This window comes from Vanellus vanellus (assembly GCF_965231255.1).
Source record: "Vanellus vanellus genome assembly, chromosome: 3".
Classification (NCBI taxonomy): domain Eukaryota; kingdom Metazoa; phylum Chordata; class Aves; order Charadriiformes; family Charadriidae; genus Vanellus; species Vanellus vanellus.
In genome coordinates this window covers 28,172,798-28,197,805 of record NC_138907.1, presented here as the reverse complement: position 1 = coordinate 28,197,805, position 25,008 = coordinate 28,172,798, and the positions used below count along the sequence as shown (strand labels likewise).

General features: G+C 51.0%; 1 protein-coding gene across 1 annotated transcript in view; it reads right to left on the bottom strand.

The window, feature by feature from the left end:
* PKDCC (protein kinase domain containing, cytoplasmic) overlaps window positions 1-14,371 on the bottom strand; it is a 36,604-nt gene extending 22,233 nt beyond the window's left edge. Inside the window, exon 1 of the mRNA XM_082481429.1 lies at window positions 13,486-14,371. Coding sequence (XP_082337555.1) covers window positions 13,486-14,157 — 672 coding nt within the window. The 5' untranslated portion in view covers window positions 14,158-14,371. The remainder of the gene's footprint in view (window positions 1-13,485) is intronic.
* Window positions 14,372-25,008: the final 10,637 nt, after the last annotated feature.

Sequence of the window (25,008 nt, the reverse complement as noted above, 5' to 3'; positions counted from 1 at the left end):
TTTCAATGACACAGTAGCTTGAAAAGCAATTGAAATGCCAAAACTTATCTTTTTCCAGCCAGACACTGCCTCTTGCTATACTTGATGGACTTTTGCGTGCAGTATCGTTAAAGAAGGGCAAATACTCCAAAACGTTATCTGCCAGTAGCTTCTTCAATTTAAAAGCATTTAAATGGCAATTTCGGCTATGCTCCAGCTCCTTCTCCTATTTGCTTTCCAAGGACATTTGAATGATTAATTTTCACTTGCACAAATCATTGCAGAAGAAGAATATTTAAAGACTGCAGAGGAGCGATGTCTTGCTTTATATGGAGTGGGACAACGTCTGGCAGGGCTGGGGGACAGCCTTTTACGAACTCCCTGCCAAGCCCTGGCAGAAAGGCAGTTAAATGAGCCTGATAAGGATCTGATTGCAACTTTCCTGCCAGAACAGCATGCAGATGAAATAAAATTAAATGTAATCTCTGCCCCCAGTCAAGTAAACCATACAGTAAAAGGGTCTGTGTGAAAAGGCAGCATTAAAAAAAACGCCCTGCTGCTATTCCTCTACTGCCTTGCCCTGCGTTATCTGACTTTTTTAAGAAAGCCCAGGGCAGGTGATGAGGGTGCCCTCCGAGCTGAGGGCACTCGGATACGGCCCTGCAGAAGAAGCCAGGGTCACGCAGACCAGGATGGGGACCGACCCTAATTCACCAGGAAAGCAGAGAGCCAGACTAGCGAGTGCCATGGCTGGAGGCAGCGGTGGGAGGCTGAACACAACCGCTGCGAGCAGATTGGAGTACCGAGCACCTTCTTACGGCTTGGGACCCTCCCAGACAGAAAAGCAAAGACCGAGCTAAAAGTCAGCAAATGCGGGATTTGTCATGAACCGTTCTGCGAGCTCCGACTGCGGCTGTCTACACTTAAACAAAAAAAGGGTGCCAAAAAATGTAAACGAAGTAAACAATTTTTCTTTTCGGTGTAAAAACGGCGCTGTATTTCAAAACAGCTGCTTAAACACGGACATTAACCTAAACAAAAAAAGAGCTCGAAGATTTTATTTTAAAACATGCTGAAAAGATTTTGGCATCGATGCACAACAGAGAATTTGTGAGAGATGCCGATATGAACACTTGAAACAGGAAAAGGGACCTTCCTCTTTACTGCCACAACCACAACAAAGATTGCAAAAGCAATCATTTCTTAATCTAGAGCCATCCACACCGGACTTGGGCTCGTTCCTTATCATCTGTGATACCGTTTTTGTGCAGCGTATTGACAGGAGTTAAATCTTCATGTGCTGCAAACTATATTAGAGGATCACATCAGCACAATTCCGCTAAAGCCTTCTGAAATAACAAAAACTGAAATTAAATTAAAATATTGATACAATATATATCTTTTCTCAGAGATAAACTGGATTCTGCAGTTCTTACTATGTATTTCACGACCAAGAGGGCAGGATGAAGCTCGGTAAGTTTGAAAACCCTCACTTCTGAGTGTCAAAATCTCACATCTGCTTCTCTATCATCTGCAGAGTTCAGCTCTTGTCTTTAGCGCACTGGGGAAAAAGCCGTAAGGGAAATTAGCAAGCAATCCTGACTGGGAAACGACAGTATCGCGCTGTGGGTTCACAGCAACGCTGAATACAACAAAAGGTGTCAGTCATCGTTAAACATTCTCAACGTTTGTGAAAACCATTCCAGGAATAGAAATGCAGAAGACAAAAATTATACATTCCCTCGATTATAAAAACATAATACATGCATGGCTGTGCACACGAAATACTGAGAAATTAGTCTTATTATCTATGTATGTGCATATGAACTCGTAAGTAGACATGAATTACAGTATCTATTTGTGTCTACTTTATCTCAATCCATGAGTGCCAATAGTAATAATAATGATTTAGATTTGTTCTCAGAGAGCTGGAACTTTGCTAATAAGTAATTACTTCATTTTAGTATCCAATTTGTACCTTGGCAAAAGCCCTCACTGCCCGAGTAGCTGAGTATTTGGTGTATATTTTACTACATTAATACACATTTAATCACTTCAGTCATTGTGACAGCTTAAATGACCTGATCCAGTTCTGGTTTCATATTAAACTGCTCTTTATTCTCACAAGAAAATTTTCTTGCATGAGTACTGCTGAAGTTAATCAATCTTAAACGCTGAAAAACACAGTACTGCGCAAGTTAGTGTAGGTCTAACTCAAAAAATATATAATCTACCCTGAGCTCTTTATGGCTTTTACTTAAGTGAAACCTCTCCAGATGCAGTGTTATTGCATAATTATATAGAGTTATAAAAGCACAGAAGTCTGAGATATAAAGGATTTATTGGGCCGCATTTATACTTTTCTAAACGAACTCCTGAAACTAAATGCAAAAATGCACATGTAATTACATGGCCATATTTGTATGTGCAATTACCATGATTACAAACTGGGCAAGTCCCAACAGCCAGTTAAGCATCTAAAACGGTTACATTCATCCCCTCCTGATGAACCACCACCCAGCGTACAGATGTTACAAAATACAGAATATATACAGACGGAAAATATTCCAAGACACGGAATATTCTCAGGCCTTTCTTTTAAGAAGCCAAATTATTAAGACACAGAAAGAACAAGTACAGAGGTACTGCCCAAAATACTTTTTTTGTTCCTTCCTTTTTGTTTTTGTTCAAACCATTTTAAGGTCTGAAATGAGACAAAATGGTTTGTATTCCCAGACGGTGAAGTAAGAAACAGATAGCTGGATGCATACAACAACAAGAAAAATAACCACACGGGGAAACTGAATATAGCTGGAAGCAAAAGATGAGCCAAAATATCTCCTCTATCTGAAATTCTATTAGGTTGGACATCATTCTCAGCATCGCAAAGCCACACTTTAGATATATTCAAGAGTGATGGTATTCATACGCCTTTTCAGCATGGTTCCAATTAAATGAACGGAAAGAAATACAATCCCACATCTTTTTGCTATCTCGAGTCACTGCGTTTAAACGCCACCCCAATATTGGGCAGAATCTAATAGCAAACAGTCACAATATCGGGATGCCTTTCTGCCTGGTGAGGAAAACGTATGCCAGATATGAAATGCTGACCTGTTCTCACATCGTCTGCCGTAATTCATTTCGAGTAGCCCCGTGCACCGAACCCTTCCCTCGCTGCTTGGATTTTCTCAGCCATAAAGGCTCGGTCCTGCGTGAAGTCCTTGCGGGCCCAAAACTCCCACTGACCCGGGGAGCTTTTAGGCACGCTGGGTCAGCCCCTGCCAAGGTTACACGGCTTTGTAGGAGCCCACGTCCCGACAGCCGGTCGCTTCACCTCCCTTTACAACTCCCTTTTACTACAAATGATGGGGACAGAGGTGCCCCTTTCAGAGGAGCTGGTGCCTGGGGGGGGGGCGGAGGGGAGGGAAGGGGGGAAGGCGAAAGCAGAGGTCAGCCCCTACACAAAAGCCGACAAGCTTACTGAATAAAAACACGAAATAGAGGAGCTTATTAAGCTGTCATCAGCCGGGTAAGGCTGTGCAAACAGCGGGCCCTCCCGCGTTAGCGCAGGCAGCCTAGCTGCATTTTCCGAAAAAAATCAATTGTCAAGCCAGAACCTCCACCGCAGCGCTGCGTTTCACTGGGAGAGGCTGCTCAGTCGGGAAGGGTTGGGTGGACCACCTTCCCCCAGCGGGGCTGTGCCGGCCGGGCAAAACTCCCCTGTGCTGATCATGCCATTGCCCTAAAAACTACAACACGTTGCGAAGCTTTTTCTTTGCCTTGCTAGTTTTTCCGCCCTTAGCGTTCGCAATCTTTAGCTTTCCTCTACAACCGCAAAAGCTGGAAAATACCCCCTTTTTTCTCTAATGAACATGAGATTTCCATGACTCCAGGAACGGGAACTTCCAGAACACTATTACCAGCTGTCATGTAAGTGACAGGCTCAACTGCATTACACCAGAAGTAATTTCTAGAAACCTAATTCTCTTCTCTTTTAATGACTTGCCCCAACTTACTACACTAAGGCCTAACTGGTCCCCACAGTAGAAAAGTACAATTAAAAATAAAAAAAAATCTCACTTTTATTAAGAGCAACAGTAGTCAATGCTTACCACAGCCTTTAATTTCAAAAATACATGGACACGGGGTTACCTAATCAAAAATGGTTGTGTCAAAGCTGTATTTTGTAGTGACTTGGAGCCCAGGGGAAATAAAGAACTCCCACCGACGTTGGTTGCCATTTGACGAGCCATTCGTTTGAGCTGCTACTTGTCAAAACCAGAACAGCACATTTTAGAAGCTGCTTTATTGCTATCAAAGTGAACGTACTATTTTTTATGCAACCAATCTTTGGATTCACCTTTCATTCCTGGAGCACCGGGGCAGTCCCTGCCAGAGCAGGAACATACAGCACTGCCTGATACAGCTATGATTTACTGATAACATGACGCCAGATGTTTTTGTCACTCTAAGATCTAATCATCCCTCAGGTTTTAAATATTTTCCTTCATTGCTGATGGTATACGCATATATAAACATACACACAAGCACATATATAGGTATATATTTGCATATGTGTGTTTCTATATGTAATATATACACACACAATATTTCTATCTGTATTTTAATGTGTTTTGATATATATAAATATATTAAAATATTTTGATATATTGCCACACCTACTCATCCCAAAAGCGCCTGCAAACCTGTAACATGCATCTCCCTGGAAAAAGGACGGGTTCCCTGAAACGCCTTAACTTAATAAAGATCAATCCAACATCAGCCTTCCTGCTACCGGATATATAGGCATGATGCATGAGAAGCAAATGATTTTCCTCCTTGAAATCTAGCACTCAAGCCCTGCCAAGTGCTGGAAAAAGACTTCCATACAGGGCATCCCCAGCACCACGCAGAACCTTGCAAGAACGGGACCAAAACTGCGTGCTGAAAGCTGTAAGGCAGGATTTCCTCTGCTGCCGGATACTGGAACCGACAGCAACCAGTGGGTAATTCAAATATGAAGCTCTAAATTCACAGCTCTGCCTAGGCTTTTATTTATAAATGCATTATTACGATTAGCACTAAACTCCAGAAGAGCTAGAAGGTACAAGAATCTCATACTTGGCACTGTTATTAAACATGGAAGTTCATTAATAGAAAAACTGGAATGCATTAGTTAGAGATACACACATATGTATATCTAACCGTATCTGTTGGTATATCCACAGATATCTCCATATATTTTATAAGTATGTGTGTGTATACATACCCATATATACCTGCTGTTCTGACTCATATTATGTTGGCTATAATCTTATGGTTTAGTAACGTTATCTCCCGTTTACTCTCCCTGCTTTCCTCATACTCTGAAGTGGAAAATTCTTCTACTAAAAACATTTACAGCACTTTGAATTTGCATTGCACTGCACAAGCTCAAGGCCCAACCCTGCAAATATTTAGTCACGCAAGTAGCCTACTCTCGTAAAGCCTCCCAGTGAAGACAAATAGATCACTCATACAACCCTGATTTCAATGGAAACGGGCTGATATCAGTGGAGGCGCAGTTCATTATCTTGTAAATAGCCAGACCAGAAGCTCCCCTGACCTCCATCCACAGGACTGCATTCTGTTCCATTGCACCGCCAGATTAACCCTTCGTTATGACGTGATTTTGCACTACAAAACTATCAAATTTCCAAACATGCGATGCACAGAGGTTAAGCTTGACTTGCATTCATTAGACCCATCTGTATAATTCTTCTTTCTTAGGTATCCGAGTTGTATCATGTTGTACTTTATCGTGGAGAGCTTTAAAATAAGCTTGGAGTCTATCTGCAGCTACATAGTCCGAGAAAAAAGCAACTCTTTCCAAACTATGTTCTTCCAAATTTGGCCTAAAACAACGTTAAACATCCACGTTTGGTGTCTACTACCTAACCTGAGTGGTTCAGCCGAGTGTGACAAAAGATAACAACTCCTTTAAAATTAGTCTAGAGTCAATATTAGTATTAGCATAGTGCCTGTGAGAACTAGTTCTCGTCAAGTTTTTCACGGCCATCACAGAAATGAAAAATTGCAGTGGGAGTTAGATGCCACAAGGCACCAATCTGAACCACCAGATGACTGTGTTGGCACAAAAATCCGTGAAAAGGACCTTTAAAAAACCCAGCTTGTATATCCGACGCAGACGCTTCATAAACCAGGGCTGCAACACTTCTACACGCGGGCCAGCTCACGCCTGAGTCCACCAACTCTCGCTCTGTCTGTGTGGCGAGCAGAGGGGCCAGAGAGGCAGAGCTCTGCCAGCCCTGGTGTGCCCTTCCAGGGGTCATCTCCTGGCTCCTCAGCTAACAACCACAGCCCTACCAGCCCTTCCCAAAATATGGCTGCAACGAGAAGACACAGCATATACAAATGGGCCACAACCATCTATCGCAAGGATAGGATAGGATAGGATAGGATAATTTCAGTTGGAAGGGACCTGCAACAATCATCTAGTCCAACTGCCTGACCACTTCAGGGCTGACCAAAAGTAAAAGCATGTTATTAAGGGCATTGTCCAAATGCCTCTTGAACACTGACAGGCTTGGGGCATTGACCACTTCTCTAGGAAGCCTGTCCCAGTGTTTCACCACCCTCTCGGTAAAGAAATGCTTCCTAATGTCCAGTCTACGCCTCCCCTGGCGCAGCTTTGAAGCATTCCCACACATCCTATCACTGGATACCATGGAGAAGAGGCTTACCTAGCTACCCCACATTTGGCAGGGGGGGCAGGTGGAGGGAAGGGGGAAGAGTGAAAATAGAAACTCTAAAATACACATGCTTTCAGCTACAATTCTGCCCTGGCCATAACTAATTTCCAGGCCAGGATATTCAGAGGGTGGAGTGACCTTCCTCACTCATTGTCACTCCTACGAAAAAAGGCAAGCAGCAAGGGAGAACTTGATCACACCCACAGCATCCCATGGTGACCAGTGATCTCCCCAAGCTCCTGCGCAGAAGGAGCAATGCTGGGCTCCCCTGAAGGAAACTGGATGAGGTTGCTAGTCATCAGCTCCCATAAAGGAGGTAGAAATTCAAACCAGAGTCTTCTGGAATGATTTACATGGCACATAAAACTGTGAAGCAATCACAGAAATCATTCAACAAATGATTGGGATTAGTTTTATGAATGCTGCTTTCAAAAGGATGGACGATGTAGCCCTTTTAACTTATGTGATGGCACATGCCTTATGGAAAGCTGTTTCTGCCAACAGCTTTGCAAGTTGAACACCCTCTGCCATCCCATGCAATTCAATGGAAAAGAACATTATTTGGCGACTTCAGCATCAAGACATATAGCTTGCCTTCCAGTGACACGAACGGTTAGAGTTGGTTTGCAATTGTATCAGCCCTGTGCTTCCAGCAGTTCTGGAGTTCTTGTTAACAGATCCTTTCTTCACTCTTAAAAGTGCAGGATAACATCTGGGCCTTTTGGGAAGCAGTCTCGCAATAAAGAAGCACTTTGTGTAATTCTTCTTTCCTCGCCAAACCGCATCTGTCTGCTCTCTGCCCTTCTCCACTCCACCCCAAGCTCCTTGGGGCTGTGGGGACATCTGTTAGCAGCAGCAAGCTGTCTCCACCGAGCTATCAGTAGGTGGCACTGCCTGCTTTTTTCTCTCCACCCACGTATGTGTCCAGTGCTGACCCCCTATATTGGCCACCACGAATAATTTTGAAGGATGCTCAAGTGACTTAGACTCCTCGCCTCCTGCAAGGCACATCTACAGCAATGTCAAGCAGTGACCGGGACAAAGACGCAGCTCCATCTCTGCTTGCTGGGCAGTGGTGATGGCAGCTTTACCAGAAGGAGGTGGCCAGCAAGTGGTGCGAACCTCTCCTGCCACCTCACTCGGATTTGGCAGGCTCATCTGCCCAGGACCTGAAGTTCCTCTGATCCTAATGCCAGCTAAACAGATGGTGTCAGTCTGGTCTTGCACCATGTGTGGTGGCCTCATTCATCTTTAGCCAACCTGTCCCAAGAGCAGCTCAACTGAGCTACTTCAGAAAAGCATTAGAAAAAATTCCCTGTCTCAAAGGTCCCTCCTACTTGGAGCAAACCCCTACTGATGACTGCATGTGGAATGCATGGTCAAAACCCAGCCAGCCCCAGCCCCAGCCTGGAAGGTTAATTCTCATCAGGTGCTTGGTTTTGAAAGGTTTGTTTCCAAGAGCTGTGAACCTCTGCTGGGGCTCTCCAAAATTCAGAATGACAAATTCTCCACGTAGTCACCCACCAGCTGGTATAGCAATTGCAGCACTCTTCTCAGGCCAGCCGTTCCCAAAGTTGTCATGGTCAAACTCCAGCCAACTGCAGATCAAGGCTTGTTGCTGGGAATCCTGCACCATTGCCACCACAAAAGGGATTCAATGCCCACCCGCTGGCAACAGGGAAGAGGTCCCTGAGTAGCTGTTTCCACCATGGCTTGATCTCCCCTCCCCCCTCTGCCTTCTGTGAAAACAACAGTGGATTCATTCAGAAGGATGGGGAAGGACCAGACCTTCAAGAGTCCATACACTGCCTATGCAGATGTGTTTGCACTGGAAATTAATTGTATATTGACTTTCTTCAGACTTGGAAAGACTGTCTACTTCCACTCGGAATAAGCAAACTGTATATACAAAGCTTTACTATTTTAATTCTGATGTTAAAATTAAAACTGCCCTATCCTGCTGGCTATGCATATGTATAGGGAAGCCATCAGGGCAAAATGTCTGTTAATTATCACATGTAAAAAAAATAAAATCTTATTTAAAAATATCATGACCGGCTAGCACATCTTAAGTCGACTGAACTTGTCAACAACAAGTGATGTATTATTTTCAGTACTATTTTAATCAATGAATTTTCTAAGTGATAAATATTCTCACCGTAATCATGACTATTTAGAACAAATCAATAATTAAAAAAAAAAGGTGCTAGTGCTAACTGAACCAATTCATATAGAAACTGCTTTGACATCATACCTCGGATGGTGACATTTTTAGTGTTGATGCCATCCCAGTATTTCATCTGCGTGTTTCAACTTTACACTGAAGCTAAATAAGCCAAATGAAACGCCCTTGTCTGGGCAGTCAGCGAACCAGCGGTTCTCTTAGCAGCTGGTGTCTTCCACTGGCTTCAGACAAAGCCAACCCTTTTCCTTTTGTGCTTGTTTTTAAGAAAGCGGTAGCTCCTTCTTAAATGAATCATTGTGAACTCACACTAGAAGCGCTGATAAATAGCTGTCACAAAAATAAGCTTGGGCTTTTCGAAACGTCTGCGCTTTTAAGCCTTCCCTCCCCTCTCTTCAGCTTCAGCAATGCAAAGGAAGGAAGAATTCCTCCAAAGAACTGCTTATGCCCATGAATGGCAACACCCTCAATTCTGATACTCCAGGGCTATAATTACATTATTACAGTAAATCAAACATTGCCTTTGTGTCTTTACAATCGCGCTCATTGTTTGAAATTAACTGCAAATGGTTTGATTTTCTTTTCTTCCTCAAATACGGGCAGGGAGGAATTAAAGCACACTAAATCATCTTCCCCACTAAAATGCACGGAAAGCCGGGATTCAGACAGCAGCATTTGAACTGTGCAAGAAAAGAAACCACAGCGCGGAGGGAAAGGCAGAGATCAGGCACCGCATTTGACACAGAGCGACTGCAAAGCAATTAGCGGGCCGCTAAATCCTCTGCGACAATGAATCAGTGACCCAGTTCCCCCTCTTCCCCAGTGCCCTTCATTATAAAATCAACTTTAATGAACTACCCCTCTCTTCCCCGCTCCAAAGCAAATCTATTTCCAGTGCAGCCTGCACCTGCCCTTCCCGGGGAGCCTCGGGCAGCCCAGGCGAGCGGCGAGGGGCAAGGGGGCCGCTGGCCCAGCGCTGGCACTCCGGCGGGCATCCCAGCCATGGGCAGAGCACGGAAATCAAAAATATGAAGGCGAGCTGCCTTCGCCACAGCGTTGGCTAATGCGAAACCACTCTCCCTCTCGCCGGTTTTCCAAAACGTTTCTTTTGCAAGACTTGATTCGCCACATCTGCCGGAGCTGACACATCTGGCTCCTTCCCCAGGCAGAGGGCACGGTGGATATGTCAACATGTTGTCTGAAGGCAGTGGTACTTTCTGGAAAGAGCTCTTTTCCCCTCTATCATATATTGTACAATAATCAAGTCTTTTAAAAGGATGGCTAACAGGAAAAAAAAAAAAAAAGGAAGAAAAAAAAAAAAGCTGATTTTGACAAGAGACAGGCCAGAATGGGAACTGCTGAGACAGTAAAGAACAAGCCTGTTATCTTACAAACTACACTTCAGGCTGTCAGCTGCCAGAGATTTACAGGAAAACCCCCCTTCCTAGAACTGAACCTACACGGAACTTTATTTCCAGCAAAAGAAACTCATGAACGCATTCACCCCAAATAGCCCCTGACCGGGGCCGGGACCGGGGCCGCTCCAGGGGGGCCGGGCGCAGAGGAGGACCGGACCGCGCATCCCGGGGGAGGACCGGGCATCCCCGGGGGAGGACGGCTGCTGCCGCCGCCGCCGCATCCTCCCCTCCCCGCGGCGGCCCGACACCGTGGGTGGACGGGTCGCCGCGTGCCGATCCCGCTTCCTCCCCTCCCCACGCGGCGTGGGGAGGCGAAGGAGGAAGACTTCCCGCTGTCCTCAAGCGGCCCCGGTTCGTCCCCAGCCCCGGGCGGGCGGCTGCGGGGACCCAGCCGGGTGGCGCTCGCAGGTGGCAGCGCGGGCGGGTAAAGGCATCGCCCGCCTCCCTGCCCAAAACCAGCCCGGCTCCCCCCTGGCTGCCCGCCAGCCCTGCCCTCCCCCCGCACGGCAGGGTGGCAGGAGGGTGGCATGTCCTTCGAGCTATTTATAGCGGCCGGCTCGTATTTGGGTATGCCGGGAGCCGCCGGAGGCGGGGTAAGGAGCAAAAAAAAAAAAAAGAGGTAAAGAGGAAAGGCAGAAAAACTCCCGGGCTTTGCTGCCCCGGTAGATGTTGTGGGGTGCCCGTGGCATCTGTAGGCAGCGTGGGTCCCTCCGCTCCGATGGAAGCCGCAGCGCCCGTCAAAAGCCAGAAGAGAGAGGAGGAGATGCTGAACCGATTTCCTCTCCCTCGGCCGCAAACCCTGGACAGTGATGTCTAAGCCCTGGGCCACCTTCCGCTGAAAACAAGCTAAAAATCAGTCTTGAGGTCGGTAGATCCTCTGCCGTTTGAGATTTTAACACAGACATAACCAATAAATTTCACCTTGCTCACTGGGGCACATTTTCTGCACCGTTTTCACGACTCCAGCATGACACCAGACCCTCTCCTGGCCCACACGGCTGTCCCGACCGTGCCTCGATAACGCCTGTCAGGTTCATTTTGATAGTCTCCTTTCAAGGCAATGTCTTGTCAAACGTTTATCCCTCACTCACGCCGCAGTAACGTCGCCCCTGGAATGAACTATGTTAAACAAAAAGGTGGGTGATGTCCGGGGGCTCAGGGCTCTTCCCTTCCCAGCCAGGCAGGGCTGCCGGGGGCTGATGAAGGCGGAGGGCAGACAAAAGAAAAAGGCGATGACAAAATCGGAACGAAACGGAAAACATGTTTCTGATTTAAGTGCAATCTATTTTTAAATAGATTGGGTGGCATGTAAATATGAAGCCCTAATTAACACGCGGGATTTTTGCCCGTGAGAGCATTTTCCCAGCACGGAGCCTGGGCGTGTTTCTCCTCCCGGCGCTTGGGGAAGCGCCGGCTCATCCCCCGGCTGCTCCGGCCCCGGCCCTACTTGACCAAGGGACACCCCACACCTCCCCCCCCCCCCCCGAGTCCACCTGACACCGCGAAACGGAGGAGTGAATTTCCGCGGGTCCTCCAAGGTTGGCCGCAGAGGGAGCGGTGCCGCGGGCAGCTCCGGCAGCGGAGGGGGGGGGGGGGGGGGAGGGGGGGGCGGCTGCCCACACACGCAGAAACACCGCGGCGGCTGCTGGGGACCCCTCACAGAGAACGCAGCCCCCTTTCCATTCTGCGAGGAGGATGAGCTGTTTACAAATTAATCCTTCCAGAGCAGAGAACTAAAAATGACCCGCAACGTGAAAAAACATACACTTCAAGCTCAATCTGGCCAGCTCGCTTCCACCGAGCAAGAAAAACAATCTTGGGGGGGGGGGGGGGGGAAATGCCCTCCACGTTTACAACTGTAGGGTGCATTTCCTGCTGTCAGCTCAATCAATAACGATGGCTGCACCCCAGCACGGGTTGCCCAACAAGAATTCATCACAGCAGAGGAGCAAGGAACATCCTTGCCAGGAGTACAGCTCTTTGTAGCCTGCTAGATGCTGTTCTCCTTATGGATTATAGTTAAACCTGGAACCACTGAGGAAAGAATACGGGAATAGGAAGGAAGGAAGGAAGAAAGTAAGGAAGGTTGGTTAATATCTATTTTCTTGTCGTGGATAAATCATGACTGCCCTTTCTTTGAACAGTATATGAAACTCGAGAGCTTTGATCGTTGGGATCTGAAGTTCTCGTGGGGGAGCTGGTACTCCTGCTGCTGCTGCTGAAGAAACACAAAACTCCTTTACTCGATTCAGTTCAAAAAGCACCTACTGTGAGACCGTCTGGTCTAACGTTCATTTTTTATTCTACTGCAACGCTCACGCTATGCGAAACGCAACAGGAATTTCCATACCGGCATTTACATCCAAAAGGACCCGTTGAGATTCATGCTGATGTGTAACAGCCCTACTACGCGGCCCTTCTGGCAAGTGCCGCGGTGCCGTGCCGGCGCGATGACTAAGGCAGCGCGGACGCCCGCCCCGTCCCAGCCGGGGACTCCGCCGCCGCAGAGGCTGCCAGGGGTGCCCCGAATGCCCCCTTCTCTCCAGGGGCTTGCATGCAAGGCGGCCTCTATTTCCTAAGTTTGGGGAACGCTTTTGAATCTCCGAGCCCTTCCTCGGCCCCCTCCCTTCCTCGCCCCGGTATTACACAGGAGGAAGAGCCATCAGACCGCAAAGCCGCTAGACCGGCCGTGGCGGGAGGACGCCGGTGGGGTGAGCCCCGCGCCGGGCACCTTTCTCCGGCCCCGGCGGGCCCCGCGGGGGCGAATCCCATCTCGGCGGGGGGATGAGCGCCGCCGGCGGTGCGCGGCTGCCGGCGGAAAGCGCCCATCGACATCGCCCCCACCGCCCCGCGGGCCCGCCATGGGGAGGGGGCGTGCGGAGCCGCCGTGCCCGCAGAGGGACCACTGCCTCCGCACCGCCGGCCCCCACCGCGCCTCCCGGCGGCTCCCCACGGAGCGGGTGGGGTGTGCGGGGAGTAAACCCTCGGGGGCTCCGCGGCACGGCCCCCGGCCCGCTCCCCGCTCCGGCTTGGGGCCGGCGGCGGTGGCAGCACCCGCAGGTTGCCCGCGGCGGGGCCGAGAAAACGGCGGAGAAAGCGGCGGGACACCCCCCACCCCGCCTCGGCGGCCGCCCGCACAAGACCCGCGTACCTGCAGGACGTTGGCGTGGCGCAGCCGCTGCAGCAGGATCATCTCCTTGACGACCTTGTAGGCGGCCAGGCGGTAGCAGTCCCCCAGGGCGGCGAACTGCCGCACGCAGTGGGCGATGTCGTGCCCGCCGAAATCCACCGCCTTCAGCGCCACGGCCAGCGTGCGGTTGAGCACCGCCTTGTAGACCGCCTTGGTGTACCCCGAGCCCAAGTACTGCACGCCGCTGACATTGCGGATGTCGCGACAGCCCAGCAGCGGCGGCTCCAACGAGAGCTCGGCCGAAGCGCCGGCCCGCGGTCCCCCCGCCGCCGCCCGGCCCCGCGGCCCCGGCTGCTCCGCCGAGGTGCGCGGCGGCGCCAGGTCCATCAAGCGCCGCTCCCGCGGCCGCAGCGGCCGCCGCCCCGCCGCCGCCACTGCCGCCCGGTGCTGCCGGTAGCGCAGCACCTCCTCGTAGCGCTCGCGGATCTGCCGCGCCAGGGCGGCCCGACCGCCGCCGCCGCCGCCGCCCTCCTCCTCCGGCGGGTGGAGGGGGGCGCCGGGCGGGGAGGGGGGCGCCCCGTCGCGGGGCGGCGGCGGGTGCTCGGAGCCGGGGACGAAGAGGAGGTTGAGCAGGGTGCCCAGGAGGAAGGCGAGGCAGCAGCCGGCCGCCACCGCCGTCTTCCTGCGCCTCATCGCCACTTCGCTGCCGGCTTCTCCAGCCTTTCGGGCTTCTCTCCTCTCGCCCCTTCCCCGGGAAACAGCTCCGAGGCGCCTTTTTTTTTTTTTTTCCTTCCTTTCCCCCCCCCCTCCTATTTTTTTTCTTTTCTTTTTTTTTTTTTCTTTTTTTTTTTTGCCTCCGGGCTGCGCCGGCGGCAGAGCAGACCCGGGCGCTCAGCCGGAGCTCAGCCCCTTACGGCGCGCCCGCATGACACTTGCCTCCCTGCTTTTAAGCCTCTGAAGCACTTATTATTAGCGGGACGCGGAGGAGGGAGGGCGGGGGGGGGGGGATCCCCGGCTCAGCTACCCCCGCCGACGCGCACTGATTGACAGCCCGGCCCTTCCCGCGGCCCGGCAGAGCAGCAGGGGGGCCTGGGAAACGTAGTCCCCCGCCGAAGCCCCGCCGGCCGCCGGCGAGCCCGGGAGCCGGGACTACATCTCCCAGGCTCGGCAGAGCCCCCCCTCCCCTCCCCCCCGGCGGGGGGCGGAGCGGGGCGGAGCGGGAGGGCGGACGGACGGACACCCCCACCCCCCCCCCCTCGGACGGACGCCGGGGCTGGGGGCTGCCGGGGCAGGGCGGGCTCCGGGCGGCTGTGATTCTTCCCACGCGTGTCGGCGCGGCGGGGCGAAAGTGGCGCCGGCAGCGGGGTGTGTGGGATGCCCTTGTCCCTGTGCCTGGCAGCCGCGGGGAGGGGACACACACACATAAGCACCCACAGAAGGAGGGGGGTTCCGATGCCTTTTTCCGGCAGAAGGCGGGCGCGGAGGGGGGTTGGGGGGGGCTGGGCGGGGGAGCGGGGCTCGGGGTGCGTGTCACCCACACGAGATTACAGCCACAAATCACGGTCCCGGTATGGGGTAGCCCCTGCCCTGTTGGAAATGTGAATTGCAGGGGCGAGTGCTAATGGCATGGTTATCCATCAAGCCCACATTACGATGCTGTTAGCAACTAATTAACAAATACAATCAGCCCGCGAAACTTCCACAAAGGGAAGCCCATCAACAAGAGAAAAGCCGTAAAGAGTCAGGCGAGGCAAAGTTCACCACAATGGAAGCGGGAAATCATTTCCAATAAGGGAAAGGGACGACCCATTTAGGTAATACACATCGGACTTACCGAAAAAAAAAAAAAGGAGGAAAAAGAAAAAAAAAAAAGAAAGAGGAAAAAAAAGAGGAAAAAAAAAAAGAGGAAAAGAGGAAAAAGAAAAAACCCTCGGCGGCGGCTCCCAGGAGCCAGCGTGCCGTGGTGGCCAGCGTTCTCTCCAGCGCCGGCAGAAAGCGGAGCTGGGGAAGCTCAGCCCCGGCCCCCGCCCGCCCGCTGCCGGCGCCCGGGCCGGAGGGGAAGAGCCCGGGGGCCGGAGGCGGCGGCGAGAGCGGGAGGAGGCGGGCGGGCTCAGCCTGCCGAGGGGATGCGGGAGCCCCACCGTCCCTCCCAGCAGCCTGCCGAGAGCCCCCCCGCAGGCACCGGCGGCACGGCCCACCCGCGACCCCGCACACGGGGCGGGCAGAGGCGCGGGCACATCCCCTCCCGCGGCACGCCGCACCGGGCGCCCCTTCCCAGCGGGGCTCCCGGAGCCCGCCACTAACCACCACATAAAAATAACGGGGAGCGCGTAATCACCAATTAAAATAAAAATAACACGGGGGAGGGGGAAGTGTCTGTGCCCGGCGGCGCAGCAGGTCCCGGGCCCGGCGTGGCGTGGCGCCCAGCCCCCGCGCCCCGCTCCGCGCTGCTCCGCGGTACCCGCTCTGCCCGCCGGGGCGGTGCCACCTGCCCTCCCGCGGCCGCGGAGCGCTGCGGGGCACCGCGGGCGGGGGAGCGGAGAGCAGCGAGCGGGTGGTGAATAGCCGGGCTTTTATGCTTGCTGTATCCTGAGGGATTGGTGGGGGTTGGGTTTGGGGTTTTTTTTTTGGTGTTTTTGTTGGTTTAGGTTTGGGTGGTTTGTTTTGGGTTTTGTTGGTTTGTTTGGTGTTTTTTTTTTCGTGGAGGGGGGGCTTGGGTTTTTTTTTGTTTGAGTTTTGGGGGGATTTGGGGGTCTTTCCCTTGCTCCCCAATCTCCTCACCTAGCGGGAGCAGCGGGTGTTTTACCTTTCAGCCGTGCCAGGGCAGCTTCGCTGCGCGTTTCCCGAGCCAGCCTCCGTTCCCGCTGCGGTCGGTGGGAATTCCACGCGTGCAGCAGGGGAGGACAGGGTCTGCAGGCCAGGATTTTTTGTTTGTTTGTTTGTTTGCAAAGTAAACGGGTTCATAACGATATGAAATGCGTTTCCAAAACTGTTGGGACACCTGCAGCCCTCCCTCTTTGGAGCGGGACCCCCCCACGCACCCCCGCGGGCGGCGGGAGGCTCGGATTGCCTTCCCGCGGTAGGTTAGGAGATCCGAAGGTACCGGACCTCCTCCCCGGCAGGGCAGAGGGCTCCCGAGGAGACACCGTGCGATATCGTCCAGCCAGTCAACTTAAATCGCATGTCGCAGGTCAAGTGACCGCGGAGGGCTCCGTCGTTGCGCGCTTCCCGCAGCCGCCGCGCAGCCCGCCGCCCGGCGCGCCCTCCGGGGAAATCACGGCGATTTGCCCGTGAGCGCTTGAAACGTGCACGCTCGGCTGGATTTATGGCTTGGTCGATGCCGGCCAACACTTTTCTATTGCTGCTCGGATAGAGTCAGAATAAAGTCGGAGCGGTTGTGCGAGCCGAGAAAGGAGGGGGCCCTGGAAACGTTACCAGCAAGCGGTGCGGTGTGATCTCAGCGGAATATTTCTTACAGGCCGAACAGGGGGCGACCCGAGGCCAACAAGCTCTTGGAGTGGGGAGCCGGCTCCTCCGAGGGGCCGTGCCCCCCAGCCCCGAAAGGGGATGGTTCCCCGGGGGGTGCAGGCAGCCCCGGGGGAGCGGTTGATGGTCCCCGGTGGGGCCAGCGCGGAGAGAGGGGGAAGCTTGCTTTGCCAGGTGCCCCGTATGGCACCTGCACCCCTGGATGCTTTGGGGAGGGGGGGGACGGGTGTATTTTGGGGGGGGGGGGGGGGGGTGTACATCTCCGCGAGGTGGAGGTAGTGCCCGCTGTTCTTGCAGGAGGGGACGGAGAGGGTCTGCAGCGAAATGGGAGTGGGGGTAGGGGGGTGTCAGGCTTTGCTTTGTCACCGTGAGGAGGCAGTGATTTAAGGAGAGCAGCCCGGGAGGACCGAGCCGTCCTTCTTCTGCCTTCCCCTTTGCCCCTCCCCAGAGACGCGCCGCTTCGGGCCGGGCAGCGCCTGGCGCCGCGGAGGCTGCGCGCCCGCGGAGGTTGCGCGCCCGCCGCCGGTTCGCCGTGTTTGCGCCGTTTACGGGAACACAACCGGCCTGCAAAACAGATGCTCCGCAACCCCATTAAAGCGGGCCACCTGTTTTTCACATCATGCCCCATCTCAAAGCCGGTTTTCTTCATTATATCCCTCCCGACAGATACCATGAAATACATCACTCATTTAGATATGGGGGCCGACCTCTGGAGGACGACTTGCGCCGAGCACTTTGATGTCGAGAGACAGATTTCAAAAGACAGAAAGCCCCTTCCATGTTTCTAATTACCCCGCGCCCGGGGCCTGCCACTGATTAGGGCGGCGGTGCCGGGGCGAGGCGGGCGGGCGGGCGGGTAGCCCGGGCCGGCTCTGCCCTGCCCGGTTGGGCGAGGAGGGGCTGCCAGCCGCCTTAAACCGGGCTGCCAGGAAAAGCCGCATGGGTGCATAAACAAGAGCTACCGACTAAAGTCGACAGCGAGCTGCGGCCAACAGCGAACAGCCCGTGCCGGCGTGAAAACGGGGCAAAAGGGCTTTTGAGCATCCCCAGCCGCAGCCCCGGCCTCCCCGCCGCTGGAGGAGATTTAGGGGTAGCCGGTATCTGCTCCCGCAGCCAAGGCTCTTTTGCAAGACGGTGCGCTGAAAGCATTACAGACCTTGCTAACACTTCTGCTCACATGCGAGCCTTTTATCTCGGCAGCGCAGTTGGAAAAGCTGAATCACCGCGGAGAGAGTGAGGACTGAAGGGTATTTTCTCGTATGCAGCAGGCTGCTCGTTATTTGGTCTTCGCGGTCCCTATTTCTACCAATATTCCTAAAGCGGAGGGATCAAACACGGAAAAATTAAAACCATGCTACCACGCTAAATAAGATTAAGATCGTGGCATTGTATTGACTGCTCCTTGGGGAAATCATTTTGTTGCTGCAGGAGCCATGGCCGTCCTGGAGACAAAGCCTGCGTTTCAGGAATAGGTGATGGGAAAGAGAGGTTTGGGAGTCTGCAGCCCGACCCGGCCTGGAGCAATCTCAAGCTCCTGTCCTCCTGTCCCCCTGTGTGCTCCCAGCCTGGCTGTGGGGGCATCGCTGGTCTACGGAGTCGATGAAATTTGCCAAACTAAGCTCAACTATCCCTGTTTTTACACCCACAAGCAGGCATCTTCAAGCGAGTCCCACCGTTGGTCTCAAGGGATTTTGACTCCAGGCCCCAAAATAGAAGTCCCACATTTTCAAGAATGGGTAGCTTCAAGATCTCACTTAAAAACCACAACTGGAAACATGTTTGTGGGAGCTGGAATCCTTCAGAGCTTCTGCTGGGAAAGTTTGTTCTTCCAGAAGCATTCTGCACTCACATGACTCCCCTTTGACACTTCGGAGTTAATTTTTTTTTTTTAAAGGACTTCATAACATTTCAAATTCCTGGCCACCTGTTCTGGGTGCTTATGTGGAAGGAGAGCTTTTTTTGGAAAGCCTCAGCCGTGAGGCCACAAGTCCCTTGAAAACTCAAGTCCATGTCCTGCCTGCCTTTTCGCTGAGGGCTCCTCCATGTCCAACCTCTCCGTCATTCCCTGCTTTGCCAAAGTCTTGTCAGCAGGGTGGGAAGCCTCTCTTTCCTCAGGGATGTGGAGCCAGTGGTGGGCCCTTGCACGTTTATGTTTTGTAGCCTTCTGTAAGTTTTCTTACATGGCAAAATCTTTGTGGTGCTTTTTACTTTAAACAAGATCTCTTTTTTGATGGTGTTTCTTCCTTTTCTCTCAGGAAACCCGCTCCCTTGTATATTTGAAGCAAGCTGAGATGCAGCCAATTGTATTAGTTCTGGCTGGAGCAAAAATGCATAATGAAACACTGGATGTGTGGTGTGAGTCCAAAATAAATGGTCACTAGCAGAGCCAGCAAAAACCTGCAAGCACAGTCAGTCTGCAAAAAAGGAAAAGCTTGGGCTCTACCTGCGGTGCTGTGCATTTTTCCAAAGGAAAAAATGACCTTTGGGGTTTAGAGAGCTTGGGAAGAGATGCTGGGGCACCGTGCCTTTTTTGATTACATTTGTGAATTGTGATGATTCTTGCATTTTTTGTGAATACAGCATCTGTAAGTGGGAGAAGGTGTTTTATCTCCTAACCTGTATTCTCAAAGCACAGCAGTTTGGTTTTTATGTGCCAGATGTCAGTGTGCCCTGATTCTTCAGGCAGTTGGGATTAAAGCTTCCCTGTATCAGAGAGGTGTTACAAGGATAACTCCATTAATGCGTGTGGAAACCTGGTACTGCAGCGATAAAGACCCTGTAAATATTTACACAGACAGAGCTAGCTCATGGAAATTTTACATTATTAGCTTAACTTCATTACAAGGAAGTAGTTGAGAAAGTCAGCGGTACGTTACATTTGCTTTTATTTTTAATTAAACATTGACAACATATCTGGTGCTGCTTCAAGCCACAAGATTGAAAGAGTTGCTGCTCTAAATATTTTACACTCTGCAGGGAAATACCGAGTCTCAAGCGAAAGAAAAAAGTAACATAGCTGTTTTAAAAATAAATCTTACCAGTCAGACCTTTTACACTTTTAAGAGTTAATAAAATAGTGGGTAAAGAACAACCAGAGGATATAATTTATTTGGACATTCAAAAGCCTTTTGATAAACACCCATACAAGAAACTGTTAAGGAAACTTGGTAACCACAAAGTGAGAGGTAAAGTCCTGTCATGGATTAAAAACTGGTTATAAATGGGTATGGAATAAATGGCCAATTCTAGTACGGAAAGAGATTAATAATGAGGTGCCCCAGAGAGCAGGACTCAAACCAATATTGTTTAATGCTTTATTAATAACCTGTGGGTGAATAGTGAAGTGGCAAAAGTTGATGTCAATACAAAAGCACTTACCTTAGGTCAGGAGCAACTTCAGAAGAATTTAATAAAATGTCAGGACCACGTGCAGAAGTACGAGGGCAGCTTGGAAAGTGCCTTCAAAACCTACAGCAGCATTCCCGCTCCTCCTGGCACGCTGGGACTGGCAAAGGAACGGGGCCTGTCCCACGTCTCTGCAAAGCTGAGGGTAGGTAAGCTGAGGACAGGCACGTGTTTCCAAGCATCTCAAGTACTTTTTCACTCCTCCCGGCTGCTGCCCAGCTCCCCTAGTTCATTATGCCAGGAGGAAAGGCTGAGCTCCCATACGGCAGGCCGCTCTACTAATCTGTGAATAATATCCCCGCGAACTCCTCCAGTAATTGTTTGAAAAAGCTGATGTCAGTTCCCATGGCTGATCCTTCCCTGAGGACATGCCAAAGGCTCTAGGTCACCTCTCACAGGCATTTCAAAAATTACGTGTTTGGTCTGATGAGAGTGACATGGCAGCAAGCCTCAAGTCCGCTTAGCCTAAGAACATAAGCTCCTGGGTGCTGCCTGGCACCTGGAAAAACAAAACCTGCCAGCACAGCTGGGCTGCAAATGCCTATCTGCAAATAGCAGCCACATCACCTAGTGCGTAACGGGGTAAAGGCAGAGGCAGCTGCCTCAGCTGACTGCCGCCGAGCTTCTGGGTGTGTTGCTTAGGTGCGTCGTTTGCTCTGTGGCTTTTTCTTCCCACTGATTTCACTCCCGCGGCGTGGCTGTGTCTTACTGGACCACGTTGATGCCAACTGTAGCATCGTGACCTGGCGCAGACCCGAATTCACGTTGCAAGCAGGCTATTTGAGCCTGGTATGCCGACGAATGTACTTACCGGCAGTCTGGATGACATTTGATGGTATCTTTGCGTGCAATCTCCTTGCTGCCAGTCCTCTGTTCCAACTGTTCTGTCTTCTCCACAGTGCCACCCAAGCACAGTGCAGGCTCTCGTGGCCTTTGAAGGTAATGACATTCTTGGAAATTCAAACGGCTGTTTTTCACAGGGATTTATTATTGTTTTGTTGTTAACCAGTGGGTCATTTCCAAGGATACTATTCTGGAAAAGAAAGCAACTCATAAAGAAAGATTTTTAAAAATCCTCTTGATATGACTTGTAAAGTATTTTGAAGTACCAGCCGCAAAAGAAATTGTTTTTAAATCCCCTCTTTCATCTGATGATTTATAGTACGTTAGAAATGCCCCGTGTCCCCAGCGTCAGGACCCCAGAGCAGTAGGTGGGGTGCCAGTGCTGCGCACAGAGGGCTCTGTTCCCAAAGGGAACTGGAAGGCGACACACTCCAGGTGGGACGCGGGAAGCCTAAGTGCAAGTGGGAAATGACTTCTCTCCGATCCACCCAGGAGACAACTCAGGGCTCCCTCCTCTCAGTGAACCACACCACCTTGCCTAGTCCCCGCATTTGTAGTTCAATCCCAGCTCTTCATGGCTTGTCAGCACTCTTGGGATTCTTACTTTTACTTTTTTTTTTCCGTAATTTGAAATTAAAAACCATATACACACGCACATAATACCCATTCAGCCTCATAAACTATAACCTAATGCTTTAATGCAGGGGGATGGGCTCCAGGTGTGAATAGGCTTAATTTGTGGAGCTTTATGACTTGACGTCAAACAAGAACCTGCTCAGCAGTGCAGGAACAGCCCCAGCAGCGTGGGGTCTAACCACCCAGCACGTGGACCCAGGGATTCTGCCAAGGATCAGGTCAGAAAGGAGCTATTTTGCAGGACAGGGGCATGTGCTGTATTTGCTGTCGAGCCTGGGGCACCGTTCTCTCTGGCCATGGCTCACTGAGTTATTCTGGGAGGCAAAATGTTGAGGCAACATCACAGTGACATTTGCAATAAGCATGATACTACGTGAGCATAGCGTGCAATCATGCAAACGTGAAGGTTACTGAACGACTTGGGGTCAGTGGTTTAAAATTGGTCTATTTTACCATTAGCACCATCAATTTTCTCTGTAAGTACCATCCAAGGAAAAGCTTGGAGAGCCTGTTCTGAGGAATCAGGATAGGCTGGAGTCTGGGGCAACCCGTGGCTCTGGGCAGCTGCAGCGCTAAAGCAAGAAAGGCTAAAACTCAAGTATTTGACTTCAAACTGCCAAGGCAGAGCCCTGGCGTTTCCCTGGAAGTGGCTGCCCTCTGCTTGCCCCGCTGCCCCGCTGCGGTGGGAGCTACAGCTGCCTCTGCTGTGTTTAGCGCTCATCTCTCCTGGCTCCGCTTCTGGGCTGCTTGTCTTTCCCCTCTTCACTGCTGAGCCTGCTTCTCCCAGCACACCCCCTTTTCCCTCCATGCAGCAAGCCCCTTCGGTCATCATTTCTGCTCCTTCCTCCTGCCAGCAGAGAAAATGGCACTTTCTCAACCCTGGCTTTCTCCTTCTTCTCCTTCTCCTTCTCCTTCTCCTTCTCCTTCTCCTTCTCCTTCTCCTTCTCCTTCTCCTTCTCCTTCTCCTTCTCCTTCTCCTTCTCCTTCTCCTTCTCCTTCTCCTTCTCCTTCTCCTTCTCCTTCTCCTTCTCCTTCTCCTTCTCCTTCTCCTTCTCCTTCTCCTTCTCCTTCTCCTTCTCCTTCTCCTCCTTCTCCTCCTCCTCCTTCTCCTCCTCCTCCTTCTCCTCCTCCTCCTCTTCCTCCTCCAGGCTTTTGAGGGCTGCAGTGACTGGCTGCAGCAACAGAGCCACATCCGTCAGGGCAAGGCTGATTTCTTTTCTGCTGGCTCCCAGAACAATTAGCAAAGGCCGGCATTTTGTTAATCCAGGCGTAATTAGTCACCAGCAGTGTTTTTATTTTAATTCCTCTGTTTCCATAGTCTTGGAGAGCTTTAGGAGCTGTGAGCTTCTATACAGCGTTGTAGAAGATACCGATGCAAATATTTTGCCAGGCCATAAAATCCTTTGCAGCAGTAGTAGTTTTTTAGACAACTTTTTGTTTTTTAAACAACTTTGGATTAAAATAAAAGGGCCAGACTGGAGAGGTACAGAAGGATGTTTTCTGAATCTTAGTTGTTCCAGCAGGATAGAGAAATGGAAAGGAGTAGAAGCTGAGTATTTTGTACTCAGAAGACAATTTCTTGCTATCTACCAGTGCACAAAGATATAGCAGAGAGGAAGACCTGGATCTGCAATTTATTCCTGTGCCGTTAGTATCTATCAGGATAATTGCAGCAGTGGTTCTTAGAGATGGGAACGTGGTACTTCCTGCCCAAGACGGCATCCACAAAAGATGTCAGGTCGCCTTACAGCCTCTCATTTGAACAGACAAGATGTTTGAATTGTTTCTCAGAGTCACTTAAAAAAAAAAAAAGGCATGTGAAAATGTCAGAGAATTTCCTCTTTCCCTTTCCCACCCAAATACAAAATCAAATAAAAGCAAACACATGGGACAAATATAAGAGCAGCCCCCTCTGCACGTATTCTCTGTGATACACAGGCTGTTTCCAGATGTACGGATTAGACCTCATCCAACTACTGCTTAAAGCTCAGCCTTAGCATATTGATTGAATACTCACCGAGTCGGAAACTTCTGGGAAAACTAATGCACTCAGTGGTCAGGCTCCCACCTTCTGCTGTGATACTGGTCGCTGCATCTACTCCGTGACCCTGTTGCCGTCTCTTCATTCCAGTTAGACCGTTTTTAAGCCTGTTAAAGTATAGGTTTAAAGTGCTTGGAGTGTAATTCAAAATGAAAAACAAAATAGGTGTGGGTGGTTTTGTCTTCCGCCTGAATATTTTTTAATCAACTGTTGCTATAGTGTAGGAAATGTATAGCCCTGACAGCACAAGAAGTGAAGTACGCTCATGGTGAAAAAACACAGCATCGGCACTGCATCATGTATAAAAAACCCAACTGCCTGCTAAAGGCAGAGTGTTTAAAAGCACTTCAGGATCTGCACTCAGAAACATTTCAGGATTTTCACACATCCTGTGGATGAACATCTCGCATAACTACTTTTGGTAATTGAATATTTGTGTGTGTGGATCCCAGATGAGAATTTTCAGACATAAATACGCCTGCAGCAATATTAAGCGCATGGGCAACAGGGCACTGCTGCGCTTGTGCAGGGCTCATGCCCTAAGCTGTAGCTGTTATTACTGCCTGACACGGTGCTTAGTATTTTTGGTCCCGATTCCGATCCTACCATGCTTCAGTACTGACCTCTTACTTTCGAGTGCCACGGGTATGAGTAAGACTAGACCAAGGTTCTTGGGGCTATAAATGTAGAAGAGGCACTTTGGCATTGCAACTGCCAACTTTATGGTGCCCTGTCACTCATAGGATTTTTATCTTCACGTTATGCGCTAGAAGAGCCTGGGCATGCCAAGAAGGAGAACTGCCTACGGATGGGAGTCAGGACAACCGTCAGGCTGAGAAAAGAGCTGCTTAAACTCATCAGCAAGTACAGAGAGCAATACAGAAGTGGGTGCCTGGCTTAAGGCCGAAAGGAGATGCTTCTCTGCACTCGGGATTCAGGGCAGCCACCCCTGGGCAGGTAGCTCCTGGCAAAGACGAGAGACTGAGGCTTTGTACTGCTACCTCAGCATGTAACCTGGCAGTTAGGATTGTCCTGTGGTCCAGGAGACCAAGGTACCTGAATCCCTGTACTGCCTGAGCAGCGTGTGTCCCTTGTCCCGCACCTCTTACTGGAGTACTCTGCCAGGACAGTGT